At 37.9% G+C, this 15,037-nt stretch overlaps 2 protein-coding genes and 1 long non-coding RNA gene across 3 annotated transcripts; 2 read left to right on the forward strand and 1 right to left on the reverse strand.

The window, feature by feature from the left end:
* The first annotated feature begins 1,803 nt into the window (after nucleotides 1–1,803).
* Nucleotides 1,804–2,412, forward strand: LOC131255131 (pathogenesis-related protein STH-2-like). The gene is made up of 2 exons (XM_058255827.1): nucleotides 1,804–1,987; nucleotides 2,111–2,412. The coding sequence occupies exons 1-2, from the start codon at nucleotides 1,804–1,806 to the stop codon at nucleotides 2,410–2,412; spliced, it is 486 nt and encodes a 161-aa protein (XP_058111810.1).
* Nucleotides 2,413–9,374: 6,962 nt separating this feature from the next.
* LOC131256459 (pathogenesis-related protein STH-2-like) lies at nucleotides 9,375–10,473 on the forward strand. Its single transcript, XM_058257346.1, has 2 exons — nucleotides 9,375–9,558; nucleotides 9,698–10,473. The coding sequence occupies exons 1-2, from the start codon at nucleotides 9,375–9,377 to the stop codon at nucleotides 9,997–9,999; spliced, it is 486 nt and encodes a 161-aa protein (XP_058113329.1). The 3' UTR covers nucleotides 10,000–10,473.
* Nucleotides 10,474–14,361: 3,888 nt separating this feature from the next.
* Nucleotides 14,362–15,037, reverse strand: LOC131256461 (uncharacterized). The gene is made up of 2 exons (XR_009176829.1): nucleotides 14,854–15,037; nucleotides 14,362–14,734 (listed from the first exon to the last, which is right to left on the reverse strand). It is a non-coding gene; the product is annotated as an uncharacterized LOC131256461 (long non-coding RNA).

A 15,037-nucleotide genomic window follows, 5' to 3' on the forward strand; every position in this document is an offset into this window, starting at 1 on the left:
CTTTGGATCAATTTGATCTTTGTAGTTTACCTTTATGTACATCTTCTTTACATTATCAACAAGTTGGATTGCAAATAAACATTACTAAAACCTTACGATGGGCTCTTTATAATTTTTAATGGCGAGGTATTATATTATCATTCTTTCTAGTGGTGTAGTCCACTTAAGATTTAAATCTACACAATTGTTTATACCTAGCCAAAAAATGGGTTGGAGAAATGTATGGGCAGCAAGGATATACAACACATCATCAAAATCTCACTTTTGTTATATAACTTTTCAATTTTTCTTGTCAAAATACAAAATCTACTTTTCTTTTTTAAAAAATATATTTTTTTACAATTTGACAATTTTTTCACAATTTTGTTTATTTTTTTATTTTTTCTTTTTCAAAATATCATTTTTTTTTATCGAAATCTCACTTTTGTTATCTAACTTTTCAATTTTTCTTATCAAAATAAAAAATTTAGTTTTCTTTTTTAAAATATATATATATATATATATATATATTTACAATTTGTCAATTTTTTCACAATTTTGTTTAATTTCTTAAATTTTCTTTTTTAAAATATCATTTTTTTAATCTCACTTTTGTTATATATAACTTTTCAATTTTTCTTGTCAAAATACAAAATTTAGTTTTCTTTTTTAAAAAATATATTTTTTTCAATTTGTCAAAATTTTCACAATTTTGTTTAATTTTTTAAATTTTCTTTTTCAAAATATCAATTTTTTATCGAAATTTTTTTTTTTCAAAATTATCAACAATTTTTTTTTCAAAATTTAAATTTTTCTTAAACATTGTTAATTATTTTTCTAAGTTTCTTAACTATTTTTTTTTTCGAAATTCATACTTTGTTAGAGGAGGTTAATTGAGCATTAGAGACGGATTAGGACCGTCTCTAATAGAGACGGTCGTTGACAGTCTCCAACAGAGACGGCCCTAGACCGTCTCTATTAGAGATGGTCTTTGATAGGGCTGTAAGACGGCTAAGGACCGTCTCTAATAGAGACGGTCTTTGACAGTCTCAGATTGCAAGTAAAAGACGGCCAATGACCGTCTCTAATGCAGACGGCCAATGACCGTCTCAGATGACCGCACATAAGACGGTCAAGGACCGTCTCTAATGCGGACGGCCAATGACCGTCTCAGATGACCCATATAAGACGGTCAATGACCGTCTTAAATGATTTGTGGACGTTTAAATTTTTAAGACAATATTAAGGACGGTCAGGGGCCGTCTAAAATTTTAGAGACGGTTTACGGCCGTCTCTAAAGCGTCTTTAAACCAAGCAATTTTAGAGACGGTCCAGAACCGTCTCTAAATCCGTCCTTTTTTTCCATTTTTCACGTAGTGATAGCCCACCTGCTGATCGGACCAAATTTTATTTTTGGGAAATCATATAAAAGCTCAGACAAACTGATGGATGGATTAGATCTCACAAGTGTGTGCCATGCTCACACATGTGTCATGTACGAGAGCTTTCTGGCACGTGTGTGCGCATATCAAAGCTCAATATTCCCTCACTACAACACAAAGCAAGGGATCTCCTCATTTTTCATTATCATTTGTCTCAACCTACATACAACGCCGAAGATTGGAATATAAGGGAATTTTCAATGTATTCAATGGAGCTAAATCCTATGAAAGACAACTCACTTCCCCCACCTCCCTTTCTACCATCAGCATCTATAAATCTTCATGCATCTTCTCATCTTTTGCATGCAAGCTCAAGCTCACCTACCTACTCAAAAACCACAGCCATAGACGTTTATACTCATTAATATATAGTATTGAAATCATGGTCGCCGGTACACTGGGTCACGAAATCTTGTCTCCGATCTCACCATCGAGACTCTGGAAGGCAATGGTGAAGGATTCCCACAACCTCATGCCCAAGCTCATGCCTGAAATCATATCGAGCATTGTTGTTCTAGAAGGTGATGGTGGGGTCGGCACAATCAGACAGTCCAACTTCACCGATGGTAACTAACGTAAAAAAATTTTAGTACTTCATATGGCTTTAAACAAGTTCGATAACAGTGCATTAGACTTCAATTTTATTTATTTATTTATTTTTTAAATGTGTTTGTTTTCTTAATATGTAGCAATCAAGGACTTCAGCTACTGGAAGGACCGCATTGATGAGATCGACGACAGTAACCGTTTGTTCAAGTACTCGGTGATCGAAGGTGGCCTACTTGGGAAGAAAGTGAAATCAACTACATTTACTCTAGAGTTCAAAGATGGCATCAATGGCGGAAGTGTATGCAAGTTTCACGGAGAGTTTGAGACGGTAGAAGGTAACCTGCCTAAAGAAGATGAAACTAAGGAGATGATGGGAAACATGGAGGGAATGTTCAAGGCAGTAGAAGGATATCTCTTTGAAAATCCAAATGCATACATATAGCTTTGGTTGATTGTGAGGCTTTCACCTTTGATTTTGATTGATTGTTGAATAAGTTCCATTTCTTTGGACTGTGTTTGCATGGGAATAGGAAGCCCTTAGAGTTTGTTTTCAAATAGTAGTTAATGTCTTGCTAAATAATTATTTTTGTTACTCTATATTGTGATTGTAGTGGTACATCACATCAAGTGAAAGAGTCTTAAACTTTTTAAGTTGAGCTTAACCTACAACACAATGTGTGGCTCCCACCATGATGTGTACATGAAATTCAATCCATCCATCAAGTGTTGCCCCTCATTTTCCACTTGGGTCCCAAAATTTGGATCCATTCAAAATTCAGGTGGACACACAATAGAATAATTGGGATGGGGATGCCAGTTATTATAAACCTTTCAGATTGTCTGTGGGGCCATCGTGTTTTGGATATACCATCCAATTCATTTTGAAGATGTGCCCCACTAGGATAATGAGATGTGTAAAAAATAAAATACAATAGGTCACTTCAAAACTCAGGTAGGCTACACTGATTTTAGAACCTTTAGGTATGTATTTACATGGTGTGGCTCACCTGAGCATTGGATGGGTCTTACTTGAGAACATGAGTCTCACAAGATGGACAATTAGATGTCATGCAAACATCCCATTGTATTTTAAGCTTAATCTACAAAGTTTTCAAGTGGGCCTGGCCTCCTTCGGCTTTACCTACATGATTCTTACAATTCATGTTAAAGGACTTATAATGGATGGGTTGTGGCTGAGATGGCTTGCTCATGGTTCGAAGTACATAGACCTAAACTCAATCATCCAGGGGTGTTGGATCGTATGTTACTTTCCATCAGCTACTTATGCCTCAAGTAGCTTATTCTCATTTTCCATGCAGCAAAAAAGTAAAAAAGTATGATTAGTACTTATCCTCAAGTTTGTACAGTCTACCCTCAATATCTACTATCTATCATGTGGGCCCAACCTTTGACATAGACAGTTCATTATGTTGGGTCCACCTTAGCCCTGTCTTCAATGTAAACCATCCATTACATGGGCCTACATTCAATATGGACCATCCACCTTGCAAGGCTGACCTTCGATGTAGGATATCCATTATGCAGGGCCCACCTTGGATTGAACTGTCCATCATGCAGGCCGACCTTTAATGTAGACCATCTATCATGCAAGGCTCAACTTCGAAGTAGGTCATCCATAAAGCAGGCCTGCCTTAGATGTTAGTCATTCATCGTTAAGGCTAACCTTTGATGTGAATGGTCCTCATGTGAGGCCCACCTTGATATGGGTCATCTATCATGTGGGGCCCACCATCAATGTTATTGTCCATTATGTGAGGCCCTCCTTTGATATCCACAGCCAATTATGTGGAGCTCACCTTTGATGTGGATCATCCATCATGTAGGCACCACCTTTGATGTAGGTCATCGATCATGCTGGCCCACCTTGGATGTGGGTGATTCATCATCAACACCTTTGATATAGACCGTCCATTATTTGATGCTTACCTTGATGTGGGTTGTCCATCATGTGGGGCCTACCATCAAAATAGATTGTCCATTATCTAGGGCCCACCTTTTATGCAGACCGTCCATTGTGTGGGACCCACCTTCGATGTAGGTCATCCATCATGCTGGGCTAACCTTGGATGTTGGTCATTCATCATCGACACCTTTGATGTGGACCTTCCATTATGTGAGGCCCACCTTGATGTGGGTCATCCATCATGTGGGGCCTACCTTCAATGTTATTGTCCATATGGGGGGCCACCTTTAGTATCCGTTGCCTCTCATGTGGAGCCCACCTTTGATATGGACCATCTATAATTTGTAGTTCCTACCTTTAATGTAGATCGTCCATCATGCGGGTCCTGCTTTTGATATGGGTCATTCATCATTAGGGGTCTACTGACGTGGACAATACATTACGTGGTCTCACCTTGATGTGGTCATCCATAATGTGAAGCCCACCTCTGATGTGGACCGTCCATCATGTGGGCCCCAACTTTGATGTGGACTGCCATCACGTGGCACTTCTTTTTCTTTTTTTCTTTTTCTTTTTTTTTCTTTTTTTGATATGTACCATTTATCACATGGAGAGAGATGGAAGTTTGAAGTTGAAAAGTAAAAAGTAAAAACTTGAAGGGATGAAGTAACTTTTATCACATAAGTTACTTTTACAATCGTGCTTACCAAGCTAAGGGGCCATTTGGCATTTATGCTGATAAGAGTTTATTTGCTTATTTAAAAATTAAAATTTAATTTTTATTATTATTTAAAAAAAAAAAAAAAGTGATGAGAAGGTCACTTTTCTTCATAGCTTATTTGGTTTAATTGGGTAGACATTTTTTTGTTAATATTTGAATAAGTTTGTCCTTATTTTTTAAAGTAATTACTAATTACCATCTTACCCTCCTCCCTTCTCTTTACAAGCTCTCTAAGGTGAACCCACTCAATGAGCAACCCATATTGAAGGTGGGGCTCCACATGATGAATGGTCTACATCAAAGGTGGGCCTCACATAAAGGATGCCCCACATTAAAGTGCGGCCTCACATGATGGACGACCTACATCAAAGGTGGGACCCACGAAATGGATGATGGACATTGAAGGTGGGACCAAATGATAAAAGGACATCAAAGGTGGCCAACGTGATGGGTAGTTGACATTAACAGTGGGCCCACATGATGAACAATATGTATTGAAGGGGTCCCCACATAATGAATGGTCCACATCAACGTGGCCCACAGAATGGACAAAGTGTGCCATACATGATGGATGACACACATCAAAGTGTGCCCCTCATGATAGATAGTCCACATTAAGTGGACCCCACCTATTGGACGATCCTCATCCAAGGTCCCGCATGATAGATGACCCATATCTAAAGTGGCCCAACATGATGGATGATCCACACAGAAGGTTTGCTCTACCTGATGGAAGGTGGACATTAAAAGTGAGCCCCACATGATAGACAACCCACTACGAAGGGAAGGGCTCACGAGATGGACACATCAAATGTAGATTCCATGTGGTGTCTAATGAACATTGAGGGAGGCCCCACACAAAGGACAATTAACATTGATGATGGGCCCCACATTATAGATTACCAACATCAAGCTGGTCCCAACTTTGATGTGGACTGCCATCATGTGGCACTTCTTCTTCTTCTTTTTCTTTTTCTTTTTTTTCTTTTTTTGATATGTACCATTTATTACATGGAGAGAAATGGAAGTTTGAAGTTGAAAAGTAAAAAGTTAAAAACTTGAAGGGATGAAGTAACTTTTATCACATAAGTTACTTTTACAACCGTGCTTACCAAGCTAAGGTGCCGTTTGGCATTTACGCTGATAAGAGTTTATTTGCTTATTTAAAAATTAAAATTAAAATTATTTAAAAAAAAAAAAAAAAAAAAGTGATGAGAAGGTCACTTTTCTTTAGAGCTTATTTGGTTTAATCAGGTAGACATTTTTTTGTTAATATTTGAATAAGTTTGTCCTTATTTTTTAAAGTAATTACTAATTACCATCTTACCCTCCTCCCTTCTCTTTACAAGCTCTCTAAGGTGAACCCACTCAATGAGCAACCCATATTGAAGGTGGGGCTCCACATGATGAATGGTCCACATCAAAGGTGGGCCTCATATAAAGGATGCCCCACATCAAAGTGTGGCCGCACATGATGGACGACCTACATCAAAGGTGGGAACCACGAAATGGATGGTGGACATTGAAGGTCGGACCAAATGATAAAAGGACATCAAAGGTGGCTAACGTGATGGCCAGTTGACATCAATGGTGGGCCCACATGATGAACAATATGCATTGAAGGGATCCCCACATAATGAATGGTCCACATCAAGGTGGCCCACAGAATGGACAAAGTGTGCCATACATGATGGATGACACACATCAAAGTGTGCCCCTCATGATAGATAGTCCACATTAAGTGGACCCCACCTATTGGACGATCCTCATCCAAGGTCCCGCATGATAGACGGCCCATATCTAAAGTGGCCCAACATGATGGATGATCCACATAGAAGGTTTGCTCTACCTGATGGAAGGTGGACATTAAAAGTGAGCCCCACATGATAGACAACCCACTACGAAGGGAGGGGCTCACAAGATGGACACATCAAATGTGGATTCCATGTGGTGTCTAATGAACATTGAGGGAGGCCCCACACAAAGGACAATTAACATTGATGGTGGGCCCCACATTATAGATGACCAACATCAAGGTGGTCCCCACATAATGGATTGTCTACATCAAAGGTCAGCCTCTAACGATGAATGGTCTACGTCCAAGACAAGCCTTGCATGATGGACAGCCACTTTGAAGGTTTGGCTCAACTGACAGACGATCCACATCAAAGGTGGGCTCCATTAAATAGAGCTTCGACATCCAACATTCGACATAATAAACAGCCTAAATGTCTTAAAACATGAAGGTTGCACCTATTCATTCTTTTGCCATTTGGAACATGGCCAATCTATAATGAGATCCACCAAAACAATCGTATGGATTACTCTTATAACAGAGCTGTTGTAATATTTAAAAATAAAGAAAAAGTTCTTATTTGAAAATTTTACCAAACATTTTTATTTCATATAAGAAGTTTTTTTTTTTTTTTTTGAAAATATGATTTTACCAAATGAGCTTATTTAAAACAAGAGCTAAAATAAAAAGAGCTTATTAAAGCAGCTCTTATTTTAAAAAGAACTGTGCATGTTACTTCGGTGAGACACTAACAAATCAGTCGTTTGAAAAAAAAAAAAAAAAAACCCCAAATCACATCTCAAGAGCATAGCTATGGACTTGGGCACCATTTTCAAGGTGTGACTGTCTCCTTACACTATATATTATGCACTTTTCAAAAAATTATAAGGTTTCAAGGATAATTTTTCTGATTTTAAGATTTTAAATTATATATTTATTACTCTTTTTAGAATTTAATAAAGGATTGAACAATATGATTTAAAACTTTATATTTATTTTAGTTAATAAATTGATATCATGTAATAAAATGTGAATTATGATTTGTGAGCATATAAGTTATATACTTGGGTGCTAGACTCGGATCGTTAAAAATAAGCTCTTAGTGTTTCTAGAGAAAAGAATCATGCTAACTTTTGCATCAAGTGGGCTACACCAAAGAAAGCAGTTTCTAGAGAAAAGTCCACCTTTGATTTTTACAACTTCCAATAAGATGATTATATGAAATCCACTAAAACCATTAGAGTCCACACAAAATTTGGGCATGGGCCCTAAAAATCAGAACCATCGATGATTCAGGTGGATGCGTACCAAGGGAAACAACTTGGAAGGTCATGGTTGCCCGGTACAATGTTTCCAAATAAGTAGTCCACTTGGATAATAGATTAGGGTGATTTTTGGGCCCTTCACATAATATGAGGCAATGCAGTTGGCGCTGAGCGTAGATTTTACACAAACATCACAATGGTTGACTCAAGTAGCGGACCCATTTTCTCACATGCGCACCCAACCGAGCGTTAAAAAAATGTTATTGGAATGTAAATTCCATGTTATTATGTAGTTTTTTGTAAACTTCTCTAAAAAGTTTTAACATTTGAGACCTTTGCCAATCTCACCAGGCGTGTGAAATAAAGCTAATAATGACAAAGAAGAGTGTGACACAATAAGAGAAAGATCACCTTCTTCTACAAGTGATTAAACATTGAATCCATAAGGAGATTTTTTGAGTCCATTATAAAATAAGAAAGAAAATTCAAGTATTTTATTGAATAATGTTTTTATAATTTATCGATTATACCATTAGTTTAAAAGTTACTCCAAAGCAAAACTTTTCTAAAGCTTAAGTTGCCAAAAATAAAAATGTCTAGATAAAGCTTACTAGAACATTCTTAACATTATTACAAATGATTTTTTAAAAAGATGAAAAATCCTAAAACTCTAAAAATCAAGGAGATACAACGAAAATACAAATTACTAAAAATAATCAAATTTTCTAAAATTATAATTTTGAACTGGAAGAGTGTGTTTTCTGTAAAAAGGGGGTGTGTGACCTTCCATACAGGTCGATTGACCCCAAAACCAACGTTACATAAACATTGATAGTTGTGCAATTTGTGACAATGTCTAGATTAGAAGTTACGAATGATTTACGACCCACTATTTGAACGCCAATTTTTACTTATCTTGAATGAATTTCTTCAATCTGAATGTGCTTGGGCCCAAATATATTATGCTCTATGTAGGATTGGAAGAGATCTAACGGATTACTTTCACTTTCATTTATACATCTTTTGGTTCAATTGTGCGAAGAATGCATTTGTGACATGTCAAACATCCTATGAACATGTGCCACATGTGTCATTAGGGCTCTATAAGTCTGGGATCTAGTACATCCATCAGAATGGCACTCTATTTTGATGCCTGGGCTTAAGAATCCGCTTGATCCACCCGTCAGATGGACCATAGCTTGCAAATATACATGTGTAAGTGTTTGTCTACATATACACCTGTTTACAGTATTGTTTACAATATATAGTAGCCCTGGTTAGACCAGATTTTATTTTTGGGAAACAATGTAAGATCTCAACAAACCGATGGATGGACTAGATCTAACATGTATGTGCCATGCTCACGTGTGTGGCATGTACGCAAGCTTTATGTCGCATGTATGCGCTTATCAAAGCTCAATATTGCCTCAGCTACACTACAAAGCAAGGGATCCCCGCTTTTTTTATTATCATTTGTCTCATCCTGCATGCATTGCCTAAGATTGGAATATATGAGAATTTTCAATGTATTCAGTGGAGCTAAATCCTATGAAAGAGAACTCGCTTCTCCTACCTCCCTTTCTACCATCACCATCTATAAATATACATGCATCTTCTCATCTTTTAGCAAGCTCAAATCCACCTACCTACTCAAAAACCACAGTCATAGACTTTTATACTCATTAATAGTATTGAAATCATGGTCGCTGGTACTGTGGGTCATGAAATCTTGTCTCCAGTCTCACCATCGAGACTCTGGAAGGCAATGGTGAAGGATTCCCACAACCTCATGCCCAAGCTCATGCCTGCAATCATATCAAGCATTGTCGTTCTCGAAGGTGATGGTGGGGTCGGCACAATCAGACAGTCCAACTTCACTGATGGTAACTAACATATATATATATATATATATATATATATATATATATATATATATATATAACACTTAATATGCCTTTAAATAAGTTTGATAACAGCATTATACTTCAATAAAAAAAATGTGTTTGTTTTGTTAATGTGCAGCCATCAAGGACTTCAGCTACTGGAAGGACCGCATAGATGAGATCGATGACAATAACCGTTTGTTCAAGTACTCAGTGATTGAAGGTGGCCTACTTGGGAAGAAAGTGAAATCAACTACATTTACACTGGAGTTCAAAGATGGCATCAATGGTGGAAGTGTATGCAAGTTTCACGGAGAGTTTGAGACTGTAGAAGGTAACCTGCCAAAAGAAGATGAAACAAAGGAGATGATGGGAAACATGGAGGGAATGTTCAAGGCAGTAGAAGGATATCTCCTTGAAAATCCAAATGCATACATTTAGCTTTGGTTGATTGTATGTCTTTCACCTTTCATTTTGCTTGATTGTTGAATAAGTTCCGTTTCCTTGAACTGTATTTTCATGGGAATAGGAATAATCTCTTGAGTTTGTTTAAAGTAGTAGTTAATGTCTAGCTAATAATCTTTGATCCTCTATATTGTGATTTTAGTGGTACATCCACGTAAAGTGAAAAGAGTCTTAAAAAGAGATTGTCACTTTGTTGTTTTCTTTATCAGTGATTTGAGGCCGGATCTACTACAACTCACCATGATGTGTGCATCAAATTCAATCCATCTATCATAACCCTCATTTCTACTTGGGTCCCAAAATCTGGATCGATTCAAAATTCAGGTGGGCACACAATAGAATAATTGGGATGGGAATGCCCATTATTAAAAACCTTTCAGATTTTCTGTGGGACCCATCATGTTTTGTATATACACCGTCCATTCCATTTTGAAGATGTGCCGCACCAGGACAATGGGCACAAAAAAGAAGAAGAAGAAGAAAAAGCGGGTTCGGCCGTTTCAATCCAAGTGAGTGGAGTTTCTTGAGTTTTGAAGGCTAGGATTGTTCCGGGGATGCAAGGCTATTAAGAATCGGCGTTCAGGATCTAAGAACATGGTCGAAAGAGGGCCGTATACTGTTCTAGGACCTTAGAACTAATGGAAAATCACAAATAAACGGTTCTTTCTTCGATCTGGTTTCACTGGGTGGTTTAGATGGGTCCCGTGGAGATTGTGGGACCCAGTTTTCCGGACGGAAAGATTGAAAAGTCGGTGGTTTCCCTGTTTTCGCAATTCCGCACGTTTCTTACGTGTTTTGATCGAACAGGCGTGGTTCGTTAGGATTTCCAGCTGTTTACGCTTTCTCAGATTCGTTTTTAATGTTTCTGATGAGTTGGAAGGCATACGAACGGTTCAGATCAATCTTGATCTGAAACGATTCGGCGATTATTGGCGGGAAGGAAAAAATTCACAGCTTCCGGTTTCGGTTGTTGGGATGATCTGCGTGACTGGAGATGGAAATTCTGTGGCAGATCGACTCGAAACGGAGCGAACTACTTCCGTTTTCGGAATCTTCTTTCACGAGCAAACAGTGGTTTGCGATCAAACTCGTGCGCACGCATGTGCGTTAAAACGTGTGATATTGACGATATTGTGGTCGTATCTCTGTTACGATCATGATGAACGGTTCAGATCATTTGTAAAATGATCAATGGTGGGCCATAACCCGACGAACATACGGACAGTCGTCCGTTTCAAACTCCCGGGCGCGGGAATGGCGGGAGTTTTATTGCGTTTGACCCAGCACTCGCTGACCAGGTTGAACTTTAAGTTATTTTATTTTTTTTTCTTTTTTGTGGGGTCCACTAGGGACCAAATGAACAATCTGGTCCGACCACTGCATGACCCAGACGTGTACGGTACCAGGGGATTTTTCTGGTGTTGATCGTACTTCTAGGTGGGCCGCACATCGCATATCTTTATTCATTTATTGTAGATTTAATGTTTTTAACGGTCAGATTCCCTCCAAATTGATCTAGATAGTTCCCTCGAATGTCTAGGTGTTTCTAGGCTAGTTTACGTACTTTTGGGGGCTAAGTTTCGATATCTGACGGTCCAATCAGTGTAATCAAGCCCTGAATCATCCTACTGTGAGTTGCGGTTTTGATGGACGGTGGATTTTGTGATCTGGGTACCGAGACTAGTAATGTACAGTTGGATTATCGTAATGGGACGTTATTCAAGGTTTATTGTGTTTGAAGCTCCAATTTTTAGTACGTGCAAGTTATAAGAGTTTTACATGCTTATAATCTAATTAAAAAATTATTTCCAAATTTTTTTTAGAGGATTTTTGGAACCCTAGTTTTATAAAAATCCGAAGGGTTACGTTGGATGAATCTGGCTGGTCGAGAGTTAGTGTGGAATGCTCTAATTATAAAATTTATTCTCATCATTTTTTGTATTATTTTCCTTTTAAGAGATCACCCACACTAATTTGAATGCTATTTTTTGTCATTAAATTAGATGAGAGAGGGTTTTATATAGGGGTGTACATCGAGTTGAGCTGACCTCAGCTCGAACTCAGCTCGCTCGGTCCTCAAGCTTGACTACCCAGCTCGGCTCAATTCGGTTAGCAACTTGGGCCGAGTTCAAGCGAAGTTCGCCATTGAGGCATTTCCACAAACACCTGAACTACAACTTCAAAATCCCACTGTTTTACAAACAAAGGCAATAGTTTTATAGGTATTTTATCAAACACCTTCTAAGCAACATAAAAAACCAAGAAAAACAAAGAGAAAAAAGGGTATTTGTTTCATGTACATACATTCTTTGCTACCAGCCACATTTCATTAAGTCATTTTATCAAACAGTTCGTGAGCAACATCAATGGCAAAGTAATCGAGTCACCGAACTGGATTCGATCCGAGTTGAGTCGAGCTAGGGCCTGCTCGAACTCGGCTCGAACTCATTTTCGAGCTCAAAAAATCAACTCGACTTGGCTTGAACTCAGCTTCGAACCGAGTCGAGTCGAGTTTTTTCGAGTCGAGTCGAGTGAGTTAGCCGAGCTCGACTAGCTCGGTTCGTGTACACCCCTAGTTTTATATCTCTCGATTAGGAAATGCATCAAATATAATTTTAATATTATTCATACACAATCATTATAAAGTCTAAAAAGTTCAAATTAAATTAGCATCACATTAATCAATTGACATAAGGGCAATTAATCATTACTTGTCTAACTCAAAAAATTTACTTTCCAAATGAGATGTAGCAAAAATAATTAAAGTTGACGCTTGCAATAAGTATGCCACATAACAAATTTCAACACCTTTGCAATATGCTAATGTAATTCCGTTATAAACGCATGTCCTGCAGAGACATTCATATGTCACGAAAAATGAAAATATTGCATCTGCCAAATATCACCATGCAGTATAAACTTTTTTGTAGGACGATGAAGAGGTCGACACCTTATTTCATCATTTTCTCATCAGGATCGTGTTGGTCGTCACTCTGATACAACTGATGGATGCATACATAGTGTGTCAAGTTATGTTCTAGATTATTATTATTATTATTGATGATGATGGATTGATTGAATGACACAATTACATGACCAAGTTTGAGAGCTGAAATATGGAACTTAGCCTCCTGCTCAAATCAAACCACATATGAAAAAACAAGTCAATTCACCTCCCCGATCTCAGGACACTCCATATTAATCTATTTGGCCAAACCAGGATGTCCTCCTAATTATTTTAAGCACTTCTCATGTTGTGCGCAACTCCTAAAGCCCAAAACCGAAATTGGACCCTCAATCAGATGGTATTCGCAAATTTGATGCGGACAACCCAGTGTAGCAAGGTTCGTCCTGCCCCAAAATCATATATGGTAGATAGCTCATTTTGACCTACGTCCGTTTTAAGTTTTGATAGTTCGGATACCTTCTGTTGTCAACCGGGACCCGCTCTACATCAAGAGGCCACCGCTTCTACCCTCTCCTCCCATTCCGCCATGTGTTGGGGTTGGTGGGCCCTACTAGGGGTTGCCGCTAGTCCAAAACCAACAATTTTAAGCCACCATATATACACATTGGTCCACCTTATGAGCAACCATGACCTATGACATTGTCATTGAAAAGGTGGACCTGCCTATCGGACCAATCGATTCATCAAGTTGGCCCACATGTATACTGAGTAAATGCACCTGATGTCCATTGTTTTCTATGAGGTGGCCCACTTGAAGAAGAATGCACCTGATTTCTGCGTCCAACCATCTTTTAGGAAGGGCCTATTTTTTTAATCACATGTAACACTTTTATGGGCTCATTCGACAGTAATATTAAGGCCCTCTTGAGATTAAGGAAATGAAACTATGGATTTTATCATGAACTTTTCAAATTCATAGATTTGCATTGAATTTGAATTGACAAATCACAAAGACCATCGTTTTGAAATGAAGCGTCAAAAAAAAAAAAAAGAAGTTTCAAATTCTTCATTTTGTGGATATGCAAGGTTTTTAGTTTTTCTAGATATTTGGATTTGCCCTAAATCAAATATTTTTGAAGGTTCATATTGGAAAATTCATTAATTTGACAAATCTTCAAAGAGAGAGAGAGAGAGAGAGAGAGAGAGAGAGAGAGAGAGACATTTGAAATCCAAAAATTTCACAAATCTTGGAACGAAATCCCTCACCCCAAACAGCCCCTGAGTATATTCTTATTTAAGTTCTAAATATTATTTCATAACCAGTCTAACTTATGCAACCAAACACACACAAACCAAAATCTTTGATTTTTAAAGAGGCAACAAAGGCAGGCAAATTTAGATCTACTCCTGATAACCAAATAAGAAAATAATTTCAATTAGAGAACATATGTAAATCTCTCCCATTCACAGTAATAAAACAAAGAAAGAAATTCTAGTACAGATGGGTAAAAAACAAAAAGGAAGAGAAAGAAAAAAGATAAAATGGATGTGGAACTAGGGCTTGTGGGTCCTCTTCTTATACTTGTCTTTGATCCAGTCGAGGCTAAAAAATGTTCCTTCCTTAACCTTCTTAATGCCAGAGGCAGCAACCACCTTTGTCTTCTCCAACCCATCTCCAACCTTCCTTCCATTTCTGCTCTTCGCACTTTCTTTATTCCTGTCTGCAACTGGGTCGACTGAATCGCTGTAGTCCCATTGATCAGCCCACGACGTTCCATACGAGCTATTCCTCTCCATTCAAACCTTAATAGAAAACCCCAGCAGAAGATTGCAAGAAAACCCAAATCCTAACTTGTAAGAGAGAGAGAGAGAGAGAGAGAGAGAGAGAGATTTCCTTTGACAAGTGGTGGAGGCGTACGTACTTGGGATATTAATATAGATTTATATAGGTTTGATAGATAGACTCGGTTTGGCTACCCCTCCTTAATATTAAGAATTCTTTGCCGCAGAATTACTCAGCAATTTGGATTTAATCAGAAAGTGACTGAATTCTTTTGGTAAGCATCCCTTTTCAAGGGATGAAATGATCAAACCCTCGTCTACTTT

Source organism: Magnolia sinica, chromosome 9 (assembly GCF_029962835.1).
Source record: "Magnolia sinica isolate HGM2019 chromosome 9, MsV1, whole genome shotgun sequence".
Classification (NCBI taxonomy): domain Eukaryota; kingdom Viridiplantae; phylum Streptophyta; class Magnoliopsida; order Magnoliales; family Magnoliaceae; genus Magnolia; species Magnolia sinica.

Excerpts from the sequence above, each read along its gene's own strand:
- LOC131255131 (XM_058255827.1), top strand. The coding sequence starts at position 1,804 with ATGGTCGCCGGTACACTGGGTCACGAAATCTTGTCTCCGATCTCACCA. Across the intron at positions 1,988-2,110 it reads ACAGTCCAACTTCACCGATG|CAATCAAGGACTTCAGCTAC; the intron begins GTAACTAACGTA and ends CTTAATATGTAG.
- LOC131256459 (XM_058257346.1), top strand. The coding sequence starts at position 9,375 with ATGGTCGCTGGTACTGTGGGTCATGAAATCTTGTCTCCAGTCTCACCA. Across the intron at positions 9,559-9,697 it reads ACAGTCCAACTTCACTGATG|CCATCAAGGACTTCAGCTAC; the intron begins GTAACTAACATA and ends GTTAATGTGCAG.